Here is a 27,626-nt window from a genome sequence, read left to right as displayed (position 1 = left end):
TCCAGTGAAAATTAACAAAAAAAACAAGGGTGACAAGTTCCACTAAAGCCTCCAGTAAGGACACTTGAGCCTATCAGGGAAGGCCTCCCTGAGGAAGTGATATGAGCTGAAACCTGACAGGAGTTAACTGGGTGAAGATGAGGATGAAGAGGGTGAAGATGGATGAAGAGGATCCTACGTAGAGGACGTGGCACATGTAGAGGCCCCGTGGTGGGAGCTGGCACCGTAAGGGCTAGCCTGAAAGGAGGCCCAGTGACTGGAGGGCAAGGAGAAAATGGAGGCAAGGTGCAAAGTGAGGCTGGAAAGGCTGTGGGGAACAGGCCCAGGAGGGCCTTGTAGATCATTTTAGAAGCTCCCTGAGCAATGGCACCTTTGAAGCGTTTTAGACTTTGGGAGGAAGCGACAGGTCGGTTTTGTACTTAGCAACCACCACCCTGGGCCCAAGGAGAAGCGGGTCAGAGCAGGTTTGGGGCTGCTGCAGACCAGCGAGAAGAAAATATGGATGAAAAGAGATGTGGAATAGAAGAGATTTTTAGGAAGTAAAAAGAGCCCAGCAATGGATTGTGTGTGAAGGTGAGGGAGAGGGAGGCGTCCAGGATGACCCCTGGGTGCTGATTTGGGTCCCTGGGTAAACTTGTTTTCTTTCTTCTATCCCACACTGCCTTACACTAAAGATTTGAAGGTGGTCACTGGGAGAACAACTTCGTGCAAAAAATAAATGGGCTTAAAAAGTCGTTTTCAACAAGGTAGTACTTTTTTGGTTGCCAAAACGACTGAGGAGCACCGTTGGCATTTAGCGAGAAATGTCAGGGACGCTGAGCAGTCCTACAAAGAGGACAGGAGTCCCACAGGCCAAGCGTTGTTTCACCCTGAATGCCAACAGCACCCTTGAGAAGAAGCACTGTATAAAATGCCATGCGTGTGTTAAGACATTATAGGATGTTCGAGGGATATTTGGGGGAACAGGCCTGGCCTTTTCTCCTGTAACACAGGTCTTGGGATGAGATGAAGCAGAATGAACGGATGGGTGGCACATTACACTCGTCTCACTTCCGACCTTAACCTTATTTTTTTTGAAAGGGAGGGAGATATCCAGGAATCTTTTCGCAAGAATCAATAAAAACGATGGTTTTCGTTAAAAAAAAAAAATGTACACACATTTTGCATCTGTTCTTCCCCTGCCTGGAACAATCCTCATTCGGGTGTCGGCTACCTCTCACCTCCGTCCCACACCCCATCATCACTTTCTACCTCCTAGTGTTTTGCTGCCCTTATAGCACAGGTCGCAATGGGAAAATCAACCTTTGTTTCCTCGGTCACCTGCCTCCCCCATTAGTATGTAAATTCCGTGAAAGTAAAGCCCTCGCCCGCTCTGCTCCACGCTGGGTGGGTCCCTAGCGCCCAGTTCCGCGTCTAGCGCTCCAAAGGAGGGAGTTTTCATACTATTTCCGGGGAGGTTGGGTGGGGGGTGGTCCATGGATCCATTACAGTCCACCCACAGGACCCGAGCTCGGAGCGCTCAATACCTGACGTCTCACTTCCACGCGGCGCCGCACTACCTTTTCCGCGCGGAGGACCAAGGCAGTCTGCGCAGGCGCGCCTCTGGCTCCGCCCACAGTGGCGTCATCACGGCCGTTATTGCGCTCAGGCGTCTCGGCGCGCGATTTAAAACCAACTCTGGAGACGCGGAGGAGAAGATGGGACCTCCCTGCCCCGGTGAGGCTGAGTGGGTGGGAGGCGTGGCGGGAAGGGCCCGGTGCGAAGAGGTGCTCCGGGCGGCGGGGCTGGCGGGCTGGCCTGAGCTGGGAGAGCGGGTATTCTCGGCCTCGTCGTTGGCCTTGTTCTCCGTCGGCTGAAGTAGAGGCAGGCGGGCTGCGGGAGAGGAGGGCCGGCGCAGGGTGGGCGGACGGGTGCGTTCGGCCAATCAGGACGCGGCTTCGGCCCGCGCCGCTCTTCCCGCTGTGAGCCGGATGTGGGACGCCTTACCCCCGGGCTCCTACACTTTGCGCGGTGTTTCTTCCTTTAAAAGGAGGTTTTCCTGGAATGCACGTTAGTTCAGGGCCATGGAAGTATTGTGGTTACTGCTGTATGTTTAACACGTATGCATTTATTTTTACATTCATTCAACTAGTATTGAGTGCCCCCTTCGGGCCAGAACCTTTGTCAGATGCATAGATATAGCAAAGAACAAAACAGATAAGATCCCACCCTCTTAGAGCATGTGTTTTAGTTCGGGAGACAGACAGGAAACGAAATAATTACACATGAGGCTGAGCACTCAGATTGAGAAAAGCAGAGTCGGGGGAGGGTCACTTTAGATTAGGGAGTCAGGGAAGATCTTTAAGCAGATTCTGGGGAACGTGTTCAGGCAGGAGCAAGTACAAAAAACGGGCAAAAGAGAAAGAGGCTGACATGGGCGAGGACCAGGATTTTGTAACTGAACAGTGAGTGAGGTCGGGCAGGTAGTCAGGGCCTTTGTAGGTCTTGGTAAGAGGTTTGGAAATTTAGTTACATTTTGGACGTGGTAAGTGACTTACCTGAGTCAGGTGAAAGGGTCAATAATCACGTGGATAAGAGCTGGACACTCAGGGCAGTGATATGGGCTGCTCAGGGAAGTGGCCTGTGGACTGAGAAGTAAATTTGGTCATCATCATCATATAGATGGCAAAACCATGGGAACAGGTGAGAACACCAGGAAGACCCTGCAGAGAAAATACTTGGGACCAACATTTAGAAGCTGGTTAGAGAAGGAAGAGCTAGAAAAATTCAGAAAAGAGTGGTGTTGTAGAAGCCAAGAGTGTTTCAAGAAGCAGAGTGTTGTCAACTGTTTCAAGTGCTGTTGACTCTCAAGAGGGATGAAGCCCGAAAAGTGACAATTGGGTTTGGCAACATGAAGTTGTGGTGGTGGGCGTGGGAGCCAGAACAGAGGGGTTGAAAAATGAGTAGGAGTTGAGGAAGTGGATACCGAAAGTGTTTTTGAGTTCAGTAACCATCTGCTGAATGAATGAATGTATAATGGTAAAGGGAAGGAGAGAAATCAGGGAAAGACAATTCTGAGAAATAAGGCGTGCCTCTAATTCCCATTTTGAGTTCCCCTCTTGGACACATTCCTCCTTTAGTGCTTTCTATTTCTGTTTTTCTCTTATCCCAAGGTCCAACTCCCTTACTTACATTGGTTGCGGTGCCCACATTCAAGTAGTCACAAGTCCTCTTGATTCAGTCTCTAAAACTGTCTCTTGCCTCCTTCCTATTTTTACTTTCTTCTTTTTTGTTTGTTTTGACCTCAGCTGAGAGTCATGTTAATCATACTCTTTAGCTTGTGGGAAGCTATCAGGGAAACATGTGAAGTTGTTCTCGTATTTTTTTTTTTTTTTAAGTTATCTGCCTAGCGTAATCTTACTTTTGTTTTTTGTTTTTTTAAAATTTATTTATTTATTTATGGCTGTGTTGGGTCTTCGTTTCTGTGCGAGGGCCTCTCACTATCGCGGCCTCTCTTGTTGCGGAGCACAGACTTCAGACGCGCAGGCTCAGTAATTGTGGCGCACGGGCTTAGTTGCTCCGCGGCATGTGGGATCTTCCCAGACCAGGGCTCGAACCCATGTACCCTGCATTGGCATGCAGATTCTCAACCACTGTGCCACGAGGGAAGCCCCTGTTCCTGTATTTTTAATTCTCTTTTATCCCCACTCTTCATTCTTTCCCTTCCCCTTACATGGGCAACTTTTTACTGTTTGTTGTGTGTCACTATTTTTAATGTGTTACTATAAAATGTGCGTTACATTATGCATATTTTTTTCATATCACCAATTCTGAACCAGCTGAGATATACATTCTTATTCTCCTTTGGAGGATGAAGAAGCAAACCCTTAGAGCATTCACTTAAAATTTCTCCAGTTAGTAAGTGAAGGAGCTGGAGTTTGAAGCCAAGCCTTCTGATTCTTAAATCTGGAAACTCTCCCCCCCAGGTCTCTCAGTTCCTTCATCTCTCCCTTCCAAGGATCTTGTTTCTTGGCCTACTCTCATAGGCCATAGCCACTCATCACCGTGGTCACACCCTAGACCTTGTTGTTATCAACAGCTGCGCCACTGTGTCATCTCAGTGCACCCCGCCTCTCAGTCACTCCTGTCTTTCCAGCTTACTCCCTCTTGTTCCCCGACTTCAACAATCCTTTGACCCAGCAGACCTGTATTCTTCTACTTTTCACTGTCTCTCATCTCTCTGCCCTTGTTCCCCTCCTTACTTAGCTTACATTCAATGGTCATTTGGTGTAATCCCTCCCTTTCATATGCCCAAAACCCTTTGCCCTCTTCTTGCCTCCTTACACTTGCTTGACAAAATCACAACTCTGGTTAATCCCAACTCTGCCTACTCTGCTCGCACCCAGTGGTCTCAAGGGGACCCTAAAGCTGCCCAGCATTCACGCTGTATTCCCTGGTTCATCCACTCTCCTTCTAGATGGTGATTTCGTATCTTCCTTTCTCTCCTGAAATCTCCAGTACCTCCTCCCCAGCCCTCACCCTTACCTGCTGAGTTTTTGGTTTTTAGCTGTGTCCTTTCTTTCATTTTTTAAAAAATATTTATTTATTTATTTATTTATTTTGGCTGCTCCGGGTCTTAGTTGCGGCATGTGGACTTCTTAGTCGCGGCATGCATGAGAGATCTAGTTCCCTGTCCAGGTATCAAACTCCGGCCCCCTGCATTGGGAGCGTGGAGTCTTACCCACTGGACCACCAGGGAAGTCCCTAGCGGTTTCCTATTTTACTAAGAAAATAAAAGCAATCAAAAGATATCCGCAAGTCCACCAGTGCACCTTCTCCCCTACCTGCATTTTTGCCTGTGTCCTCAGTCTTCCTTTTGCTGTGGATGGACTCTATGCGCTCAGCAAGGCAGCCCCTTTACCTGCTTGAGTACATTGTTCAGCAACTTTTACCCTTTCTTCTGCATGATCTCTGTGAATAACGGCCCTCTCAAAGATATCTGGAACCTGTATGTTGTTTTACATGGTAAAAGGGATTTTGTGGATATGATTTTTTAACATTTTTTAAATTAAATTTTATTGTACAGTTGATTTACAATGTTGTGTTAGTTTCTGCTGTACAGCAAAGTGAATCAGTTATACATATACATATATCCACTCTTTTTTAGATTCTGTTCCTATATAGGTCATTACAGAGTGTTGAGTAGAGTTCCCTGTGCTAATCAGTAGGTTCTTATTAGTTATCTATTTTATATATAGTAGTGTGTATATGTCATTCCCAATCTCCCAGTTTATGCCTCCCCCCCCCCCATTTCCCCCTTGGTAACCATAAATTTGTTTTCTACATCTGTGACTATTTCTGTTCTGTAAGTAGGTTCATTTGTACCATATTTTTAGATTCCACATATAAGTGATATTATATGATATTTGTCTTTCTCTGTATGACTTACTTCACTCAGTATGACAATCTCTAGGTCCATCCATGTCACTGCAAATGCCATTATTTCATTCTTTTTTATGGCTGAGTTCTGGTTTGGTATCAGGGTGCTGGTGGCCTCTCAGAATGAGCTTGGGAGTGTTCCTTCCTCTGCAGTTTTTTGGAATAGTTTGAGAAGGAGAGGTGCTAACTCTTCTCTAAATGTTTGATAGAATTCGCCTGTGAAGCCATCTAGTCCTGGACTTTTGTTTGTTGGAAGTTTTTAAATCACAGTTTTCAATTTCATTACTTGTGATTGGTCTGTTCATATTTTCTATTTCTTCCTGGTTCAGTCTTGGAAGGTTGTACCTTTCCAAGCATTTGTCCATTTCTTCTAGGTTGTCCATTTTATTGGCATATAATTGCTTGTAGTAGTCTCTTATGATCCTTTGTGTTTCTGTGGTGTCCGTTGTAACTTCTCCTTTTTCATTTCTAATTCTATTGATTTGAGTCTTCTCCCTTTTTTTCTTGATGAGTCTGGCTAAAGGTTTATCAGTTTTGTTTATCTTCTCAAAGAACCAGCTTTTAGTTTTATTGATCTTTGCTATTGTTTTCTTTGACTCTATTTCATTTATTTCTGTTCTGATCTTTATGATTTCTTTCCTTCTACTAACTTTAAGTTTTGTTTGTTCTTCTTTTTCTAGTTGCTTTAGGTGTAAGGTTAGGTTGTTTATTTGAGATTTTTCTTGTTTCCTGAGGTAAGATTGTATTGCTACAAACTTCCCTCTTAGAACTGCTTTTGCTGTGTCCCATAGGTTTTGGATTGTCATGTTTTCATTGTCATTTGTCTCTAGGTATTTTTTGATTTCCTCAGTGATCCTTTTTTTTTTAATAACTCATTTCTTTTTATTGCTGGATAGTATTCAGTCTTATGGATAAACCACATTTTGTCTGTCCATTCACCGGTTGATGGGTATTTGGATTGTTTCCACTATTTGACTATTACAAATAACACTGCTACAACATTCAGAGAGGGAGAAGGCAGTGTGAAGACAGAAACAGTGAGAGATTTGAAGACACTAAGCTGTTGGCTGGGAAGATGAAGGAAGGTGCCTATTTCTTACAAGATAAGAAATGTAAGAAACGCACCCCTAGAAGCCAGAAAAGGCGTTCTGCCCTCAGAGCCTCAGGAAGGAACCAGCCCTACGAATACCTTGACAATATCCCAGAAACATTGGGATACACATTTTCAGACTCTAAAATCCAGAACCGTAAGAGAATAAATTCATGTTGTTTTAAACCACTAAATTTGTGGTAATTTGTCCCAGCAGCAGAAGGAAACTACAGTAAGTCCCCTACATATGAACGAGTTCCGTTCTGAGAGCGCGTTCGTAAGTCCAGTTTGTTCGTAAGTCCAACAAAGTTAGCCTAGGTACCCAACTAACATAATCGGCTATATAGTACTGTACTGTAATAGGTTTCTAATACTTTTCACACAAATAATACATAAAGAATATGAAAAATAAAACATTTTTAGTCTTTTCTTCCTTGAAAAGTACAGTAGTACAGTACAATAGCTGGCATACAGGGGCTGGCATCGAGTGAACAGGAAAGAAGCGTTACTGACTGGAGGAGGGAGAGGAGGTGGGAGATGGTAGAGCTGCAGGATCATCAGCAATAGGAGACGGAGGGCAAGCTGCAATTTCACTCATGCCTGACATGGATGGCACCGGTTCTGGTTCCTTGCTGGAACCAGATGCACGTTTCCATCTTTGAAAGTTTGCAACTTGAAGGTTCATTTAGTAACATATTGTTTAGTCTCCATGTGTTTGTGTTTTTTACAGTTTTTTCCCTGTGATTGATTTCTGATCTCATAGCGTTGTGGTCGGAAAAGATGCTTGGTATGATTTCAGTTGTGGATTTGATTAAGTTAAGGATCTTGAGATGGGGAGATTATCCTGGATTATCTGGATGGGCCCAGTGTAATCACAATGGTCCTTATGAGAGGGATGCAGGAGGGCCAAAGTCAGAGAAGGAGAGGTGATGACAGAAGCAAGAGGTTGGAGTGATGGAAGGAAGGGCCCATAAGCCAAGGATTGTAGGTGGCCTCTAGAACCTGAAAAAGGCAAAGAAACAGATTCTTCCGTAAAGCCTCTAGAGAGAAGGCAGTCCTGCTGACACCTTGATTTTAGACTTCTGACTCATGAACTGCAAGAGAATACATTTATGTTCTATGTGCCATTAAGTTTGTGGTAATTTGTTATAGCAGCAGTAGGAGACTAATACAGTCTGTTTGCTTCATTTTTTTCTACCAAGCTGGGTTTTTTTTTTTTTTTTTTTTAAATTAGTTTCTTGACCTAACTTCCCTTTCAACTGCCTTCCTCCCGTTTCTCTTCTTCCTTTACAGCATGAGTCCTTGAAAACCATGTCTCCGTTTTCTCTTCTTCCATCTTCTCTCTTTTTTTGTCCCTGCTATCTTCTCTTGAATCTGTGCCTGTTTGACTTTCTCTTTGTCACCCTGCACTCAAGAAAAACTGCTCTTGTCAATAACCTCTAGGTTGCTAAGTCTAATTATCAATCCTCATCGCATTTGACCTGTCAGCTGCATTTGACATAGTTCATTACTCCTTCCTCCCCTGAAATATCTTCTTCACCTACTTGTGGAATGCCACACTCTCCTTCACTAGTTACACATTCCCCATCTCTTCACAGATTCCTCGTTTCCTTCTCTTTAAACTTTTGAAGTATTCTAGGACTCGGCCTTCTGCTTTTCTCTATCTATCCTCATTTTTTGGTCTTCTCGTCTAGTCTTATGGCTTTGAATACCCTCTCTATGCTTACGACATCCACGTTTATATATCCAGCCCAGAACTTTCCCCTAAACTCTAGACTTAAATATCTGCCTCTCTACCCCAGTTGGATGACTAGTAAGTCTCTCAAATCCAGCAGGCCCCAAACTGAGCCCTGACCTTGCCTCCTTTCCCCACAAATATGCTTCTCCTGTAGTCTTCCTCTCTCAGATCCTGGCAACTCCATTTTATCAGTTGTTCAGGGTAGTGTTGTAGTTATCCTTCATTCTTCTGTTTTTTCTCATGCCCCACGTTTAATCCATCAGGAAATCACGTTGGCTGTACCTGGAGACTATATCCGGCGTCTGACCACTGCCTGCCACCTCCACTGCCCCCTCTCTGGTGTGAGCCACCAGCATCTCTTATCCTGGTTGTTGGTAGTTGCCTCCTAATTGGTCTTCCTGCTTGTCCTTTCAGTTTTCAACATAATAGCCATAGGGATCTTCGTGAAGCATAAGTTAGATCACTTTATTCCTCTTCTCACCACCTTCCAATCATTTCCCTTCTCACTGCTCATGAAAGCCCAAGTCTTTACAGTGGCCCATAAGTAAGGCTTATACACCCCTACCGGTTGTCCCTCCCTTATTCTGACTGACTGGTGCTCCTGCCCTACCAGGCCCTGCAAGTCTGACACCCTGTGACCTCTCTCACTTCCGTGCTTCCCTCTCACTGCTTCCGCCACACTGGCCCCTCAGACATGCCAGGCATGTTCCTGCCTCTGTACTTGCTGTTTCCCCTGCTTCCATGTAGCTTCCTGCAAATATCTGCACGGTCTTGATTCTGATGTTACCTTCTTGCTGAAACGTTTCCTTGACCACTATATTAAAAATTTTTCCTTGACCACTATATTAAAAATGACCTCCCACCTCCATTCCCCAGTCTTCTTTATTCCCCTTCCATGCTTTACTTTTCCCCATGGCTTTTATCTCCATCTAACATGCCATCCATTTTCTAACTTCTTATTATGAAAGTGTTCAAACATACAGGGACATTGAAAGACTTAGACAGTAAATAGCCTCAGACTCACAACTTAAACCCAGTTGTTAACATTTTGCCATATTTTTCCTCTCTATCACACACACACACACACACACAGAGTTTTGACTGATTCATTTGAAAGTTGCACACACCATGTCATATCACCCCTAAATTGTTTCCTATGCATCTTCCAAAAGTAAGGATATTCTTCTACATACCATTATATCATTATCACACCTAAGAAAATAAAAATCAATTCCCTAATGTTCCCTGATATCCAGACTATATTCCAGATTTCGCCGTTTATCCCCAAAATGTTGTTTATAGTTAATTTTTTTGTTTGACCAAGGATTGGCTGAAAGTTCAGACATTGTTTTTGGTTTGTATGACTCTTTGGTTTCTTTTGCTCAAGAAGAATCCCCTACTTTTCTTTTTTTCTTTTTCTTTTTTTTTGACATTGACTTTTTTAAGAGCTAACTGTCCCATATTCTGGATTTGTCTAAATGTTTTCTTCTGATATCATTTAACTTGTTCCTCTAGCCCTTATATTTCTTTTTTTTTTTTTTAATTTCTATTCATTTATTTATTTACCTATGGCTGTGTTGGGTGCCCGTTTCTGTGCGAGGGCTTTCTCTAGTTGCGGCAAGTGGGGGCCACTCTTCATCGCGGTGCACGGGCCTCTCACTATCGCAGCCTCTCTTGTTGCGGAGCACAGGCTCCAGACACGCAGGCTCAGCAACTGTGGCTCACGGGCCCAGCTGCTCCGCGGCATGTGGGATCCTCCCAGACCAGGGCTCGAACCCGTGTCCCCTGCATTGGCAGGCAGACTCTCAACCACTGCGCCACCAGGGAAGCCCCCTTATATTTCTTATAAACTGGAAGTTAGATTTAAAGTCTTGGTTAAATTTAGGTTAAGCATATTTGGCAAAAGTATTTTACAGATGATGCTCTGAATTTCATATTTTGTCCCGTAAGGAGATGAGTAAGTTTCAAGTTGTCTCATTTTTAGAGAGGCTACATCTGATTGTTTGGTTAACGTGGTGACTGCTAGGTCTTTCGTTGCAAAAGACATTTTTCCCTTTGCAGTTAGCAAGTAATCTGTGGGCAGTTCTTTGGAATATTCTATTTAGTTTACATATTTGTGTTGCTTATTCTGTCTCCCTGCTGGGATTAGAACCTAGTCTGTCGGACATGATAGCCCATCCCTCATCCTTATGTCAGCATCTTATCTTTTCTCTCTTGCCTGGCATCATGGTTATATATATCTGTTGTTCTGCTGGTTTGTGAGCTTATCAGAGGCAGCGACTTTTTCTTACCAGTGTTATATCCCATATAGTGCTTTAGGTTTACAGTAGCTGCATAGTGGATATTTGTCCAGATTGGCAGGAAGCATCAGAAACCCATCACCCCACAAGAAACCCGAACTACAGAGGTTCTAGCCATAGAATATTAGAGTTGGAAAAGATCTTGGTGGGAAATGTGCTGTGAACTTCCACCCTGGGACAGGTCCCAGCCCCTGTTTAGACGTAGGAAATGTCCTGCTGAAGGTTTCCTGAGCAAGTGTTTTGTTCCACTGCTGTCAGCCACAATGAAGAACTCTCCTTCAGGGACCCGTGGATGCCACCACAGTACCTCCTCACCTTCAGAGCAGGTGTTCTCCATGGCCCTGCCCAGGAAGGCCCCTCTCAGTACTCCTGGCACCCCAGTCCTTGAAGACTTTCCTCAGAATGACGACGAGAAGGAGCGGCTGCAGCGGAGGCGCTCCAGGGTCTTTGACCTGCAGTTCAGCACAGACTCGCCTCATTTGCTGGCCTCCCCCTCCAGTAGGTGAGTGGGCGCTGGGCTGCCTTGTTGTGGTGGCCACCTTGACGTGGGTTACGTGGGTTTGCATCACCACAGTACCTTGTGGGTTCTGGGTCTGGATTTTGAGAAGATCCAGTGTCGTTGATCCTTGCCAGAGTTGTTTGTTTTTTGTTTTTTCTTTCCTTTAGGAATGTTGATGTTTCAGCTACGATTCCTAAGTTTACAAACACACAGATTACTGAGCATTACTCCACCTGTATCAAACTGTCTGCTGAAAATGTGAGTATCTGCCGGTTTAATCAGTGAAGATTTTGCAGCTTGATCAGAGAGGAAATCTAGTCTTCTTGATTCTGTAGAGAATGCATGATCAGTGATTGTGCATTTTTATTCTCTAGCGACTCTTCTCAGTGCTGGTGTTTTCAGTGTGGTTTTACTGTTTCTTATAGGCCTTTGGTGCCCCTCTGACAAGTTGCCTGCCCCCTGCGGTGTGTCACGAGGCAGCACACTAGGGGTTAATGGTGTAGTTCTGGAGCTAGATAGTAGATAGATAGTAGGGTTGTGGGCTAATTGTGAGCCCTAGATCTAGCCTGAGTTGGAATCCTGTCACTTACAAAGCTGTGTGGCCTTGGCAAGTCACTCAGCCACTGTGCTGCAGGGTGGTCCTCCTCTGTAAAATGGGAATGAGAATAGTCCCTGCCTGAGAGTTGTTCTGAGGGTCACTGAGCCCCTCTGTGTCAGTGCTTAGAACAGGACCTGCACACAGAACACTCAGGAGTTGTGTGCTGTCACTCCAGACCTTGAGAATGAGGAAGTACACACGTGGATTTAGCTCTATCACCAGACGTTTGTGGGAATGGATATCTGTGTTGAGATGTGGGATATTCCTGTTTAAAAGCTTAGCTTCCCATGACAGGGTGGCATTATTTATGTGAGCATAGGCTATAAATAACAAACCTTTCTAAAACTTTCTGTTTTCAGAAAATCACCACCAAGAACGCTTTTGGCTTGCACTTGATTGATTTTATGTCAGAGATTCTTAAACAGAAAGATGCCGAACCGACCAACTTTAAAGTAAGAAGGATGTTCACCTTCTCTTGCATCTGAATTAATGCTAGTGATCGCTAATCCTTAGCATAGCACAATAATTGAATTCTACAAATACATGAGAGCCTTCCTTGTTTAAGACGTTTTATTAGCTACTTTACTTTCTTTCCTTAACTGATGAAATGTAGAGAAAATATCTTTCTGTTATGTTTTTTTTTATTCCCTGTGTTAGGGGAATCTTTGTCATTTTTTTCTTAAGGGCAAGTACATATTTTATGCAGATTGCTGTGTTTTGCCTGTTCAGCTGCTCCTTTTTTATGATCACCATGAGTACAGCTCTGCTTGTTTGACTAGGTGGCTGCTGGCACTCTGGATGCCAGCACCAAGATCTATGCTGTGCGCGTAGATGCCGTCCATGCTGATGTATACAAAGTCCTTGGTGGGCTGGGCAAGGATGCACCATCTCCGGAAGAAGAAGAGGGCCATGGTGCAGGTACATGGGTTGGGATCTGGATGTAAGGGGCTTTTTTAAAGGGTGTAGCAGGTAGTTATTTGAGTAACATACTGAAATGAAGTCACAAGAAATCACTTCTCTCATTCTGTTGAAGACATGGACATTTTCAGAATTATATTTGAGAAGATACTCAAACACTAGATTTGTTTTTCTTTGGAAAAGAGAAGGACCTTATAAAAGCTTTTAGATTTTATTTAGACAAGATTGAGTAAACATCACCAAATAGGGAGCTTCTGATCTGGGGGGTCTTTGGAAATTGACTTGTATCAGAAACCAAATACTTAATCTAGTAGTTTGGTTTCTCCCTAAGCTGCAGATTAGACGTGCCTGCTGCCTTGAGGGGATGGCATGTGTTTTAATTATGATCACTCTCTAGAGTGTTGAAGAACTTGAATTGATAAGTTCAGTTACATGCTCCAAAGCAGCCCCTGCAGTGCACGGTCTTACTCCTTGTAGATGGAAGTGCAACCGAAACAGGAACAACCAAGAAGGCTCCAAAGCCAAGGAAGAAGCACTTGTACAAAACCATCGAGCAGAATATAAACAACCTCAATGTCTCCGAAGCAGATCGAAAGTGTGAGGTGAGAAACTGTGTGCCCAGTGTAGTCTCTGACTAATTCAGAGGCTCAGTGGCAGAAACTTGGGGCTATGTGCTTGTTCAGGCCTCCAGGGAGTAAAATATTCAACTGGTGTCTCTGCATTGTCATCCTTTAGCTTTACAGCGAAGACTGACAGGGGTAGGTCCCTGCTTTTCCCTCAATATTTCAGAATGATTGAGTAGAACGAGATGGCAAATTACTGAGAAAACCAATTGATTAAAATATTAATTTTCTTCTGTAGTACATGCAGCAGTGGTGATGACAGCTAACATTTATTGTGTGTCTCCCAGGCACACTGTGCTGCCCAAGGCCCGTGACCTGTGTTAACCCATTCTGTCCTTACAACATCCTTGCTACATTTTATGAAGAGGTAATTGAGGTGCAGGGCTGTGGAGTAACTTGTCCAAGATGATGTAATTAGTAAGTAAACTGGGATTTGAAACTAAGTGGTCTGGCTCCAGAATCCATGCTCTAAACAACCTTACATGATTTAGCAAATCCTGAGGAATCTGCTTAAAGGAATGGTACCAGAGGCCTCTTTATAAATTAGCAGTTAATTTAAAGCAAACAGATATTGCTACAATTTAAAAAAAAATGTTTGCTATTAAAAACAATTTCAGTGAACATTCTTGTACCTGTTTGCATTCTTCTGGGAGTATATTTGTAAGAAAATTCTGAGACATGAAATTTCCATTGCCCTCACAAAAAGGTTATACCAACTTACTCTCCCACCAACGGTGGACTAGATTATTTCTTTCTCTTACCTTTCTCTTTCTTTCTCTTACCTTAGTAATTAAGGTCACGAGACTGGAATTGATCACCAAGAGAATAAGTGTATGTGGAAAAAGGACTGGGCCCGGATACCCCTGTCTTAACAGTTCAGAGAGCTGAATAAGAAACGTCCAGTAGGTGGGGGAAGACCAGGAGAGTGTGGTATTGAAATGAGGGTTTTAGGGAGGATGGAGTGGTCAACCATGTCAAATATGGCAGCCTGAGGCCATGGTGAGCTTGGCGAAGGGGCCCTGGGGAGCTGCAGCTCAGACCTCCAAGGAAGGGGTGCTGCTTGGCTGATGCTGGTGTCCCTGAGTTTCGAGGAGGGGCTTGGGGGCCCAGGACCCAGACGTCTGAGGAGGGAATGCCCACTGGTGCTGGTGTCTCTTATTGGCACCCAACGAGGTTGGTTCTGTGAGTATAAGGAAAAAGTACAAGTTAAATTCAGCTACTGCCCAGGTAGGACCTGCTGCTGCTGGGGTGGTGAATCACTGCTGGGTGACACTCCCGGGAACAGGAATCCTGCAGAAAGAAGTGGGTCCCTTCTCCTTCCTCCAGCCCTGCCATCTCCCTCTAGTGCCCCCTTTTGGTGGAGCCCAGTAGGGAGCTGCTGGCACAGCTGAAGTGTGGTCTCCAACCCAGCATCACAGAGCAAAGTATAGAAGGTAGGTTTGGCGCTGAGTGGCAATAGCTTAATAACTGCCAGAGAGGCAAAGTCTTGTAATATCTACTTCCAAGAAGGTTCTGTTGTCGGGGACAGGGAGAAAGCAAATATGAAAAATGTTACCTGTTGGGAAATCTAGGTAAAAGTTACACAGAGATTCATATTACTATTTCAACATTCTTATAGGTTTGAAATTTTTCAAAATGAATTGGGCAGTGGGAAACAAATGGGAAGGGAGGCAGTTTTTTAGAAGAGTTTTGCTATAAATTGGGGCCGAGTAATGGAATGGCAAATGGAGGGGAAAGTAAGGTCCTGAGTTTTTGTGTTTTTTTGTTTTTGTTTTTGTTTTTTTTAAAGAATGATGTTGTAGTATTTATTGACATGGGAATATTTGCACAGTATATTCTTTTTTAATTTTTAAAAATTATTTTTGAGGTGTAATTTATTTACAATGTTATATTAGTTTCAGATGTACAACATAGTGATTCAAAATTTTTATAGATTATACTTCATTTAAAGTTATAAAATATTGGCTCTATTCCCTGTGCTGTACAATATATTCTTGTAGCTTATTTATTTTATACATAGTAATTTGTACCTCTTAATCCCCTACCCCTATCTTGCCCCTTCCCTTTCCCTCTCCCCACTGGTAAACACTAGTTTGTTCTCTATGTCTTTTGAGTCTGTTTCTATTTTGTTATATACGTTCCTTTGTTTTATTTTTTAGATTTCACATATAAGTGATAACATACAGTATTTGTCTTTCTCTGGCTTATTTCACTAAGCATAATAACCTCCAGCCATGTCGAGGTCCAGCCATGCTGTTGCAAACAGCGAAACATCATTTTTTTTTTATGGCTAAGTAGTATTCCATTGTGTGTGTGTGTTTGTGTGTGTGTGTGTGTGTGTGTACGTACACACACACACACACACACATATACACAGCATCTTCTTTATCCATTCACCTGTTGACAGATACTTAAGTTGCTTCCATATCTTGGCTCTTGTAAATAATGCCTCTATGAACATTGGGATGCATGTATCTTTTCAAATCAGTGTTTTCGTTTTCTTCAGATATATACCCAGGAGTGGAATTGCTGGATCAAATGGTAGTTTTGTTTTTAGTGTTTTGGGAACCCTCCATAGTGGCTGCACTAATTTACATTCCTACCAACTATATACAAGGGTTTCCTTTTCTCCACATCCTTATCAGCATTTGTTATTTGTGGTCTTTTTTTTTTTTATTTTTGGCTGCGTTGGTTCTTTGTTGCTGCGCACAGGCTTTCTCTAGTTGCAGTGAGTGGGGGCTACTCTTCATTGCAGTGCACGGGCCTCTCATTGCAGTGGCTTCTCTTGTTGCGGAGCATGGCCTCTAGGCATGCGGGCTTCAGGAGTTGTGGCACACGGGCTCTAGAGCGCAGGCTCAGTAGTTGTGGCGCACGGACTTAGTTGCTCCGCGGCATGTGGGATATTCCCGGACCAGGGCTTGAACCTGTGTCCCCTGCATTGGCAGGCAGATTCTTAACCACTGCGCCACCAGGGAAGTCCCTGTTTATCGTCTTTTTTAATGATAGCCATTCTGACAGGTGTGAGGTGATATCTCATTTTAGTTTTGATTTGCATTTCTCTGATGATTAGCAGTGTTGAACATCTTTTCATGTGTCTGTTTGCTATCTGTGTGTCTTCTTTGGAAAAATGTCTGTTTACATCTTCTGCCCATTTTTTGATTGGGTTTTTTTTTTTTTTTTTTTTTTTTGATATTGACTTGTATGAGCTGTTATATATTTTGGATATTAACCCCTTATCGGTCATATCATTTGCAGTTATTTCCTCCCAGTCAAGTAGGTTGTCTTTTCATTTTGTCAATGGTTTCCTTTGCTGTGCAAAAGCCTTTGAGTTTAATTAGGTCTCATTTGTTTATTTTTGCTTTTGTTTCCTTTGCCTTAGGAGACAGATCCAAAAAAATAACTGCTACAATTTATGTCAAAGAGTGTTCTGGCTGTGTATTCTTCTAGGAGTTTCATGGTTTCCAGTCTTACATTTAGGTCTTTAATCCATTTTGTGTTTATTTTTGTGTATGGTGTTAGAGAGTGTTTTAACTTCATTCTTTTGTATATAGCTGTCCAGTTTTCCCAGCACCACTTATTGAAGAGATCATTTTTTCCCCCATTGTTTATTCTTGCCTCCTTTGTCATAGATTGACCATAAGTGTGTGGGTTTATTTCTGGGCTTTCTATCCTGTTCCACTGATCTATGTGTCTGGTTTTTGTGCCAATACCATACTGTTTAGATTACTGTAGCTTTGTAGTATAGTCTGAAGTCTGGGAGTGTGAATCCTCCAGCTCTGTTCTTCTTTCTCAGGATTGTTTTGGCTATTTGGGGTCTTTTGTGTTTCCATACAAATTTTATAATTATTTGTTCTAGTTCTGTGAAAAATGCCTTTTTGTTGTTGTTTGTTTTTTTAAATGGGAGAATTAACAGCATGTTTACTTGTTGATGGCAACAGTCTAGTGGAGAAGGAATTATTGATGATGCAGAAAAGGGAGGAGAAATGCTAGGGTGGTGTTCGAGCAGGTGAGAAGGGCAAGGATTGGACGGCTTGGATGGGGCTTGTCTGAGGAGCACAGTGGCTGATGAGAGGTGGGGCTTGAGTGTGTGCACATGGGTGCATTCTGGATATTCTCTTCTGGTTGTGCTTCCCCTTCCACCCCCCACCCCCACCCCCATCAGTGAAACAAGCCAGATCTTCAACTGACAGTGAGTATAGAGGAGGAAAGTGTTGGAGGTTTGAAGAGAGGATAAGGTAGTAGTAGGGAGTTATGTAAGAGGATGGGGGAGCGGAGGGACTAGGGAAATGTAGTTTGATGGCCAGACAACACTTAGGGTTTCCCTGAGGGCACTGGAGGATGGATTTACAGTGAGGTCACTCAGCCTGACTTTGTGTCTGTTTTTTTTTTTTTTGCTCTGTCGGGTCTTTGTTGCGGCACATGGGATCTTCGTTGCAGCATGCAGGTCTTTCGTTGAGGTGCACAGGCTCTTTGTTGTGACGCGTGGGCTGCTGTCTAGTTGTGGCGCACAGGCTCCAAAACACACGGGCTCAGTAGTTGCGGCGCGCAGGCTTAGTTGCCCCGCAGCATGTGGGATCTTAGTTCCCCGGCCAGGGATGGAACCTGCGTCCCCTGTATTGGAAGGTGGATTCTTAACCACTGGACCACCAGGGAAGTCCCATGACTTTGTGTCTTTCTCCAGCCATGACTGGCTGTGTGGGTGCAAGCATGGAGTAGGCAGAAAGTTAGATTTAACAAAGGATTGTGTTTAGCTGAGTGAATGTGACACAGCTGAAAGGGGCGCTGGAGCTGAGAGTGTGTGCAAGGAGGTGGTTGTGATCATTGTGGAATTGTGGAATTTTAGCTGGGAAAAGAGGTGTGTGAAGGACAGTGTAAAGCCATGTGACCAGTAGACTGTAGGGCCTGATGGGACCAAAGGCTTCTTGGCGTTGGAGACAAGAAAGTGTAGGCTGGAAAGACAAGAGGTGGTTGTCAGAGAGGGGCACTTGGAATTGAACATACAGAGAGGTTGCAGTCCTGGTTAATGATTCAATTCAGAAAACAGGCCAGGGAGCAAAAGGCAGAAGGGGCAGGGGGTCATGGTAGGATCCCATGAGTCTTGGGGTTCTTAGGATGAAGCACAAGACCACTGAAGGAGAGGATATCAAGGAACTGAGAGGCCAGAATATTAGATGGGTCTACATGGATAGTGAAATTACCGGAAACCACGACAGCAATAATGTTGGAGAACAGGAGTGAGTCAGGAGCTAATATTAAAATCTTCTAAGAAGGGGGTAGGGTTGTGACCTGGGGACTAGAAGGTGATTGCAACAGGGTGGTAGAGTCTGATGGGCAGAGGGTGGTAGGGTCTGATGTTACATTCAAAGGTGAGGGTTGTAGGAATTGGGAAGGAGAATAGTCTGGAAGCTGCGATGAGGAGCAAGGAAATCACCTATCTGACGTCTGGGCCAGCGGTGTGAGGGCTGCGGGAGAGGAAGCAGCCGTCCTGGGGAGACGGTGTCCTCGGGCAATACCGTGTTTCCTTAGAGCAGTGCTTCCCAGGCTTTCGTCATGACACGCCCCCACACACACACCACTGAGCCTTTTTAGATGTTTTGTTCCTATCCCTCTTCCTTGAAATTAATTCCAAAGGAATACAATTTTGCCAGGTAAGGTCAAGGTTGGAGAGGCAAAAATTATTGTAATTTCTAAGATATTTCTCACCTTCCCCCAGGAACCAGTTCCCACCCCCTTGAGAGGATGTCGTCTCAGGCAGATGGTAGTGGTGAGGCTGAGCGTGTGGTGGCTGGGAGTGAGGGGCCTGGCTGCGGTCACTCTGGCTGATGGGGTCCGGGCAGGACGGTTCTCCAGCCCGTGTTGGGGTGAGGACTGGGTGCGGATGGGGATGGCCGGGGCAGGGCCCCGAGGCCGAGGCCCAAGAGCCAGGGTAGAGGTGAGGGGGCCAGGCTCTTTAGGGGAGGGAGTTGTATTCTTTTTTTCTATCTATGGGTCAGCATTGGAGGCAGACCATGTAAAGTTCAGATCCTGGTTTTACTGTCTTAGTTGTGTGGCCTGGGAAAAGTCTCCGAATCTCACTTTGTCAAACTAAAAACAGATACCCCTGAGTTTTGTGTTAGTGGGTCAGTATTTGTCAAAGTGCTTTATCCATGGTAATATGTTGTACACATCTGAAGGGGAGCCGTAAAATCCTCTCCCACCTAACCTTCCCTTCCCCGATTCTCCTTGTTTTTTCACCTTCCCAGGTAATCTGAATATTTACTTCACCATCATTCTTGCTTGTGCTTTTGGTTCTGCACTGAAATGTTCAATTCAACAGCATGGTAGGAAATTCTCTTTTCCTACCATCTTGTGTCTTCCCAGGTAGACCCGATTCTAGGGAGCCTGAGGAGGCTTGCACTGGCCTCTCCCATGTTCTAAAGAGAGAACGAAAGAGCAGCAATGCTCCTCCCTTCAAGCCTGCGGCTGTCGGGCTTTGGTCTATTTATGCAAGTGAAGACAGCAGAATCTTGAAGAAACACCGAGAACCCCGATCCTGGGGAGCTTTTTTTGCTCTGTAATCTGTGGTAAACGTAGACTAACTGAACGTTTGGAAGCTAAAAAAGAAGGGGGGGTGGTGGGCACAAACTTAAAATCTGAAGTTTCAGCTATTCATTGAACCTGCATTCTCTTGGCAATGGCGGGAGATTAGACAGCAGGTGTTCTGTGGGTGTGTCTGGACCAGCTGAGAACCCTTGTTTGTATATGAGCTGATCTAATTTGGACACAGCTCTCTGCTGTGTGCAGAATTCTTGCTGTCACGGGGAGTCCAGCCTGATTATGCTCCAGTCCTTCAGACCAGGAGGGCACAAACAGACACAGTGTAAGGCAGGTCAAGGCACATACTCAGGAGACCAGAGTGGGTGGAGGTCAGAGTTTCCGGAAGAGGTGAGATTTGAACTGGGCTGTGAAGGGAGGGTAGGTGTTTGTCAGGTGGTGCCAAGAAGGTGATTCTAGGCAGAGGCATAAGCAAAGGTCACGAAGCAGGAAAAGTTCTGGTTCCTTAGGAAGCTGGACAGTGTGCAAGTTGGGCTAGAGCTGTGGATTTTCTCATAAGGCTGAAACAACCCTAGACTTTGTCATGTAGTCTGCTGTCTACCAAGGCCTTCTCTTACTGTTTCTCTTCCTTGCTGGGATCCTTGTTTCAAAAAGTTCATTTATCCAGACTGTACAGTTGTCAATAATTCATTTTCCCACAAATCACTCAAAGATGTAAGTCAAATCTAATTTACATGAAAGAACCATTGTTCTCACACTGACATGATCTAATTCTAGGCAAAAGTGAGGAAAGTTATCTTAGCGTTTCAGCTTTAATGTGGGTCAGTGTACAGTTTCCGTGTTGACTCTTTGAAAGGCTGAGTTTCATTAACTACATGAGACCTCTAGGGATGTTGGGGTCCAGGTGGGAAACCATTGCTCTGGTGAGCATTTGAGGAAGGGAATGGGAATAGCACCACTGGTATTTTTAGGAAAAGAAGTAGGAGAGACCAGAGACAAGGGTTAACTCAGGCGAGGGTTATATTGGTGGCAGTGAGGATGGGAAGAAGGGGTAGGTGGTAGAGACACACTGGGAGGAAAACCCACCAGGCCATGTAACTGACCGGATGAGGGGTAAGGAGACGGAGAACGTGGAGGTGCCGTAGGTGCTGCTCTGGGACCAGCTTATCGGGAAGCGAGAGAAGACTCAGTTCTGGTGAGGTTGGGCTCAGGGTTAAGGGGGCCGGAAAAGAGCCAGAGAGCCACACCTGTCCTCAGAATTAAGGGCCCCTCTCTCCATAGTAGCCACATCCTGAGACATGAGGAAGACCTGTGAACCTGGTAACTGACCTTTTTCCTGTCACCGGGCCTCCTGTAGAGTCCCAGGTGGCTTCTGCCCTCTTGCCACACATGCATGTGCCTTGCCCTGTTCTCCTTTGGGGCTTGGTGACACATGGTTATGCCACTCCTGCTCCTTGACCCCAGCCTTGGGGGTCTTCTGACAACCTCTCCCATGTTTAACCTGGACATCTAACCCTGCTGACTCTGCCTGTCCTTTGCCCGGATCTCTTACTCGTGTTCTTCCAAATCTTTGAAAATATTTCTGTTCAGAGGAGTGATGGGATTCTGCGAACAGATCCATCACGCAGGCTTTTTAAGTCAGCGGAATTTGTTGTGGTAGCATTCTACTAGAGATAGACGTTTAAAAACGGTGACCGTGGAAAGAGACCAGCAGAAGGATACTGTCCAGGTATATTGTAAATAACCAGATTTTTTTAAAATTAATTTTTATTGGAGTATAGTTGCTTTACAATGTTGTGTTAGTTTCTGCTGTACAGCAAAGTGAATCAGCTATACGTATACATATATCCCCTCTTTTTTGGATTTCCTCCCTATTTAGGTCACCACAGAGCATTGAGTAGAGTTCCCTGTGCTGTACAGTATGTTCTCATTAGTTGCCTATTTTATACATAGTATCAATAGTGTATATATGTCAATCCCAATCTCCCCATTCATCCCACACCCACTTCCCCCCCCGGTATCCATACTTCTGTTCTCTACGTTTGTGTCTCTATTTCTGCTTTGCAAATAAGTTCATCTATATCGTTTTTCTAGATTCCACATGTAAGTGATAGTATACAAGATTTTTCTCTTTCTGACTTCACTCTGTGTGACAATCTCTAGGTCGATCCACGTCTCTGCAGGTTGCACAATTTCCTTCCTTTTTATGGCTCAGTAATATTCCATTGTATATATGTACCACATTTTCTTTATCCATTCTTCTGTTGATGGACATTTAGGTTGCTTTCATGTCCTGGCTATTGTAACTAGTGCTGCAATGAACATTGGGGTGTACGTATCTTTATAAATTATGGTTTTCTCTGGGTCTATGCCCAGGAGTGGGATTGCTGGGTCAAGTGGTAGTTCTATTTTTAGTCTTTTAAGGAACCTCCATTCTGTTCTCCACAGTGGCTGCATCAATTTACATTCCCACCAACAGTGTAAGAGGGTTCCCTTTTCTCCACACCCTCTCCAGCATTTATTGTTTGTGGATTTTTAGATGATTGCCATTCTGACCAGTGTGAGGTGATACCTCATTGTAGTTTTGATTTGCATTTCTCTAATAGTTAGATGTTGAGCATCTTTTCATGTGTTTGTTGGCCATCTGTATGTCTTCTTTGGAGAAATGTCTATTTAAGTCTTCCGCCCATTTTTTGATTGGGTTGTTTGTAAACAAACAGATTGACACGGTATAAGCTTGTCACCATTTACTGTGTACATTTATCCATCTGGCCACGTACAGCCCTCCTTTTGAACTGGGATGGGATTTTACCTGACCAATTAGAAAGGCCCTCCCCCTTTTTTGATCATGTGCAGAGACATTTCAATCCAGTATATGCAGCTGTGAATGAGCAGGGTCCAGTGAATGAGATTTTCTATTTCCTTTGGCTACATCCCATAATTCTGGGTTCCCTCTGTTTTTCTGCTCAGATCGATCCCATGTTCCAGAAGACGGCAGCCTCGTTTGATGAGTGCAGTACAGCAGGGGTGTTTCTCTCCACCCTCCACTGCCACGACTATAGAAGTGAGCTGCTCTTTCCCTCCGATGTCCAGACTCTCTCCACTGGAGAACCTCTTGACTTGCCGGATTTAGGTTGGGTGGAAATGACCGATTTAAAAGGTAGGTCCACGTGATGCCTTTTAGCAGAGCAGTTCAGTCATCAGAGAAGTTTCTACATAACCATGGGTGTAGTAAGCCCATCATGCTCTTCTGTTGCTTATTTGCCCGGAAGGTTCCTATGGAATGACAAAATGGGCATTTTTTCGGGAGAAACTAAGTTTTCGTCCTGTCTGCAGCATGGAGTCTTCAACAGTAGTAGCCAGTGCTCGTGGTCTGTATGTGCCACGTCCTTCAGGTGCCCTGCTAGCAGTCAGTTCTCACAGTCACCCTGGAGTGTCAGAGTTTTGGACTTGGGAGAGGGGCTTTAAGAGACTTGTTGAGCCAGAGGCCTGTTACTAACCCAGGGGGTCCTGAGGAGAAGAGGGCTTTGTGAACTGTTTTCAGAATCCGCCGTGGTGGTCTGGGAACAGATCTGTCCTGTTATCAGTCCCTCATACTGGCTTGGCAGTGATTTTATTCCCCTCCCACGCCCCCCTCTGGGAGATCCTCTGAGGACAGGCCCAGGGTGGTGTGAGGGCCAGGCGCTGTTCTCCCGTGGAATGATTTTCGTGTGTTACATGAAATTATTCCTCCCCTCTGCAGGGCTACGCAGATGTTACAGGGCCCATTCTCCTCCTGTTTATTCTTGTCTAAAATTTGCTGAGTATAACAATTTTGTACTAACAATTGTCCAGGTGTATGCACTCAACTGAGGTAGGTAATCTGTACCTAGTTTAATTTGGGACTAGAATAAGTGGCATTGCACAGTTGGCTGTGCACTTAACTATGCTTTAAGGATGGGTTTTTGATTTCCCAACTCTAGCATAGGGCACGGAGTCTATTTCAGAGTCAGAGTCTGTGCTTCGGGTTTCTGCTCTAGTGTTTTCCTAATTCCTGGGATGCCAGTGTGGAGCCTGCCTCTAGTGCAGGCATGTGCCTGAGTGCACGCCCTCTCCCAGGAGAGTGGTCTGCGAACAGATCGGCTGCCAGCCAGCCTCTTCCCGAGAAACAGGAGGTGGCCGTGCCCCTCCCTCCGTGGTGCTGCTCTGGTCATCTTGAGGGGGTGAGGCGTGTCTCCATCCTGCTCTGAACCCTCTCTGTGATCTTCCTGTCCTCCCAGCGCCCCTGCAGCAGTGTGTGGAAGATCGCCAGATCTGCCCTTCCCTGGCGGGGTTCCAGTTCACTAAATGGGACAGTGAAACGCATAATGAGGTGTGGTCAATTTCTGGGCTTCTGAGGGCTCTGGGCATTTCTCCAACAGCTTGTGGTTTCAGTGAGATGGCCTAAGATTAGTTCTGCCCAATGGGAACCAAAACTGTGGCATCGTTTTTATTTAGCCAGCAGTACAGAAAATATTTCCTTTGGCTCCTCCGTAGGGACTAAACCCTGGGGCAGGGGTGGGAGTGGTGTGCGCTGCAGCAGGCCCACTAGCCAGCTGGGATTAGAGTACTGGGATCAACTTCGTGTATGCTTCCCCAGGGTAAGGCAATCCTTCCATTCCTGGGTGCACGATTTTTATCAGATTTACTCTCAAACATGGTTGTCCCAGTGGCCTCTGGTCTCTTAGGCTGCTGTCAAGCTCGAGGAATTTCCTCCTCTTCAGGGTTGAGTCCCTTGGCACAGAGTTTCCTGAGAAATTATCATGTGTAAAGCTTTCCTCTGTGTATTTTTAGCCTGGCCCCCTTTAGCCTACTTACTACAACCTCCAAAATAAATGGTTTCCATGGAAAACTGTCTTCTCTAAACATGTAGTTAAAGGATGCAGATTCCTGTTCCATGTTTTACAAAATGTGCCTAACGACAATACAGCTTCATCCTGTGCCGCACAATATAAACTTCCTCAGCGCTTTGCTCTCGTGAGAACACTGGCTCCGAGGAGGCGGTGGGGGGGGGGGTCCTCCAGCAGTGGCGGGGGTGGTGATGGGAATGCAGAGAACTGGGGGCTCTCTTTGTCCCTTCCAGTCGGTGTCGGCCCTGATGGACAAGTTTAAGAAGAACGATCAGGTGTTTGACATCAATGCCGAGGTGGAGGAGAGCGACTGCGGGGACTTCCCTGTTGGGGCCTTGGAGGACGACTTTGATGCCAATGATGACCCGGACCACACCGCAGCTGGGGACCACACCGCAGCTGGGGACCACACCAAGTTCGGGAGCTGGAAGGAGCCCTGCCACGTTCAGAGCTGCCAGTAAGGCACTCAGGGCCACGGGAAATGTTCCCGTAGGAGTTTTCCCAGATTTCCTGCTGGGACAGTCTAATTTCGTCTCTGTGATTGGCTGGGCTTGTGTACTGTGTTGTCACACAGGCTGAGCCATTCTGACTCACCGTGGAATCAATCTGCCTTTGAATGTCAGCTCAGCCACTTATTGGTCATAAACCTGACATTGCAGGAGTCCATAAGCATAGAACTAAAATACATAAAGTGCTGGGTTATAGTAGCTACTTCATTAGTGGCTGTCCTCACCACCTCCATCTTGGTAGCATGGAGGGTGCTCCCTTTCGATGCCCTGCACGTGGTCTGGCTTTTGGCTGAATCACTCCGTATCAGTTATAGACAGAAAACAGGCTTATGTGTTGATTACCAGAAAAAAGTGGCCCCTGCCTAAAGGGCAAAGATGGGTCTGGGCAGTGTTGGTCATAAGATAGGTAGACCAGGGATGAGCAAAGCAAGGAAAACTAAAAAAGCAGGTAAAAATGAGCATATGGGGTGTGGGAGATGGTAGAATTGGTCTCTAGTAATTTAGATTTTTGATTAGTAAGCATCGTAAGACAATCTGAACTTTATTGGCCCTTATTATATGTACTTAATAGATTAGTATTATTTTAATTTGGAATATGATCGGGAAGCAGGATCCCACAATCCTGCAGTGCCGAGGGCCTCTAAAGGTCTTGAATGGGCCTGGGTGTAGCAGATTCCACGAGACTAGAACAAACAGACCCTCTGATAACCCTGTGCCTGTAGCAGCAGCTTGGCAAACCTGGGAGTGGGGACAGGCAAGCTGGTTTAGTATGTGCGAAACTTTAGAAGTTGTCCAGTATAATTTCCCACCGAGGCAGAGATCCCTTCGGGAGCGTTACTTGAGTGTCTCCAGGATGAGATTGCTTTCTTGAGCTCACTTTGTCTGCCCATGGGGGGAATGATTAGACTGATAATGCCTCTTCAAATCTGAGTAGAAGTCAAGGGGCTGAATCTCAAGGAAAAATTACCCCCCTAGGCCCTTTTAGAACCCTCCTCTCCTGATTTTTACTATTACCAGACCTGTGATTTTGTCCCTTTTCCCATTCTGTCTTCTAAGAAGTGGGAAATGGTAGGCAGGTTGGAGGGATGAGCTCTTTTAATACCATTTTCAAATGTCAGAGAAGAGCTATCACTTTTGCTAAACAATGAGGTGACATCTGAGGAACTGCTGTAGTGAAGGACTTTAGTCACTTCCATTTTGTTATTTTGTTATAACCGTATAACCGTAGATGGTTATTTTGAACAAATTTTGAACAAATGTCTCCATTTCTCTCCCCAGTTCCAGACAGAACAAAATCTTAGACTCCACCCTACTGAGCGAGCACATTAGGGGCAGGGGACTTAGGTTCTAGTCTAGGGTTTTGTCCATCTTGAAATCCTTACCCCTGGCATAAGGATAGGGAGCGTCCCGGGAGCTCAGCAAGTGTTTGCACTGAACGAAGCCTGACCCTGCCATGGATGGCTGTGAGATGTGGGACAAGTGGCATCACCTTTGGGGTCTTTGTTTTCTCACCCATAAAGTGAACGGTTCGGACTAGATGATAATAGTAGTATCTGATGTTTACTGAGCTCCTTATTATCCTGACTTCATGCCAGACACTCTGCCAGGTGCCTTACCTGCGTTATTTCACATAATTTATATAATATATAAAATACAATCACTTAATCCTTACAACAACCCTATAATTAGGTCCTGTTATCCCCGTTTTACAGGTGAGGAAACAGGCTCAGAGAGGGTAGGAAATGGGGTGGAGCTGGGAGTTGCCCTGCACCCTTGGCCAATCCTGGCTGCACGTAATGAGCTGTGGATGGTAGAATCCACCCCAGAGCACTTAACTGGGGAGACCTTTAACCTGCGGTTAGTAGTGCAGCATGACTGAGCTGGTGCTACATTGAAGGAGGGGACTTGTGGTTGTGGGGGTGGGTAGAAGAAACAAAGACTCCCTCCAGAGGGCAGAGAGAAGCCTGATGGAGGGGTGGGCTATGGATTAAGTTAGTTGGTGAGTGGGGGAGTTGGGACCAGTAGGGTACCTGCCACATAGCATTGTGTATTGAAAGAATTATTAAAAGGCTAGCGTTCAAGCCTCAAGGGCCTCAGTCTGGTTCTGGCCCACAGACTCTCAGAAGATGGGAGCCAAGCTCTTTAGAGCTTTGCCTGTAAGTTCCCAATAAATTGCCCTCCCAATCGCCATTGCTTTAACAGGAGAGTATCTGAGAATTGAGTGGGGATGCTCCTGAAGCTGTCTTCTTTCTCCCTCTGGGAGAAATGCAGTACAGTGCAGTACAGTTATTACTTAACAACACAGGCTGGGCAGTTACAGACTAAAAGTGGGGATTTTAAAGTATATTTTAATTTAATTTTTAAATTAATTAATAATTTGGCTGCGCTGGGTCGTAGTTGCGGCATGCGGGCTCTTAATTCGGGCATGCGGGATCTCGTTCCCTGACCAGGGATCAAACCCGGGCCCCCTGCATTGGGAGCAAGGAGTCTTAACCACTGGACCACCAGGGAAGTCCCTAGTATAGTTTAAT

General features: G+C 45.1%; 1 protein-coding gene across 7 annotated transcripts in view; it reads left to right on the top strand.

Moving 5' to 3' along the window:
* The first annotated feature begins 1,591 nt into the window (after positions 1-1,591).
* Positions 1,592-27,626, top strand: part of NCAPH (non-SMC condensin I complex subunit H) — a 38,258-nt gene continuing 12,223 nt past the window's right edge. For 5 of the 7 annotated variants that reach the window (XM_036873840.1, XM_036873838.1, XM_036873845.1 and 2 more), the window contains exons 1-9: positions 1,604-1,716; positions 10,805-11,048; positions 11,213-11,303; positions 12,003-12,095; positions 12,423-12,561; positions 13,039-13,163; positions 22,689-22,878; positions 23,978-24,069; positions 24,820-25,043. In XM_036873840.1, coding sequence (XP_036729735.1) covers positions 1,698-1,716; positions 10,805-11,048; positions 11,213-11,303; positions 12,003-12,095; positions 12,423-12,561; positions 13,039-13,163; positions 22,689-22,878; positions 23,978-24,069; positions 24,820-25,043 — 1,217 coding nt within the window. In that variant the 5' untranslated portion in view covers positions 1,604-1,697. Of the gene's footprint in view, positions 1,717-10,804; positions 11,049-11,212; positions 11,304-12,002; positions 12,096-12,422; positions 12,562-13,038; positions 13,164-22,688; positions 22,879-23,977; positions 24,070-24,819; positions 25,044-27,626 lie in introns of all 7 variants that reach the window. The other 2 variants (XM_036873844.1, XM_036873839.1) reach the window with 1 other exon arrangement.

Source organism: Balaenoptera musculus, chromosome 13 (assembly GCF_009873245.2).
Source record: "Balaenoptera musculus isolate JJ_BM4_2016_0621 chromosome 13, mBalMus1.pri.v3, whole genome shotgun sequence".
NCBI classification, from domain to species: Eukaryota; Metazoa; Chordata; class Mammalia; order Artiodactyla; family Balaenopteridae; genus Balaenoptera; species Balaenoptera musculus.
The sequence above is the reverse complement of the archived record's forward strand: the minus strand, read 5'-3'. Positions and strand labels throughout refer to the sequence as shown.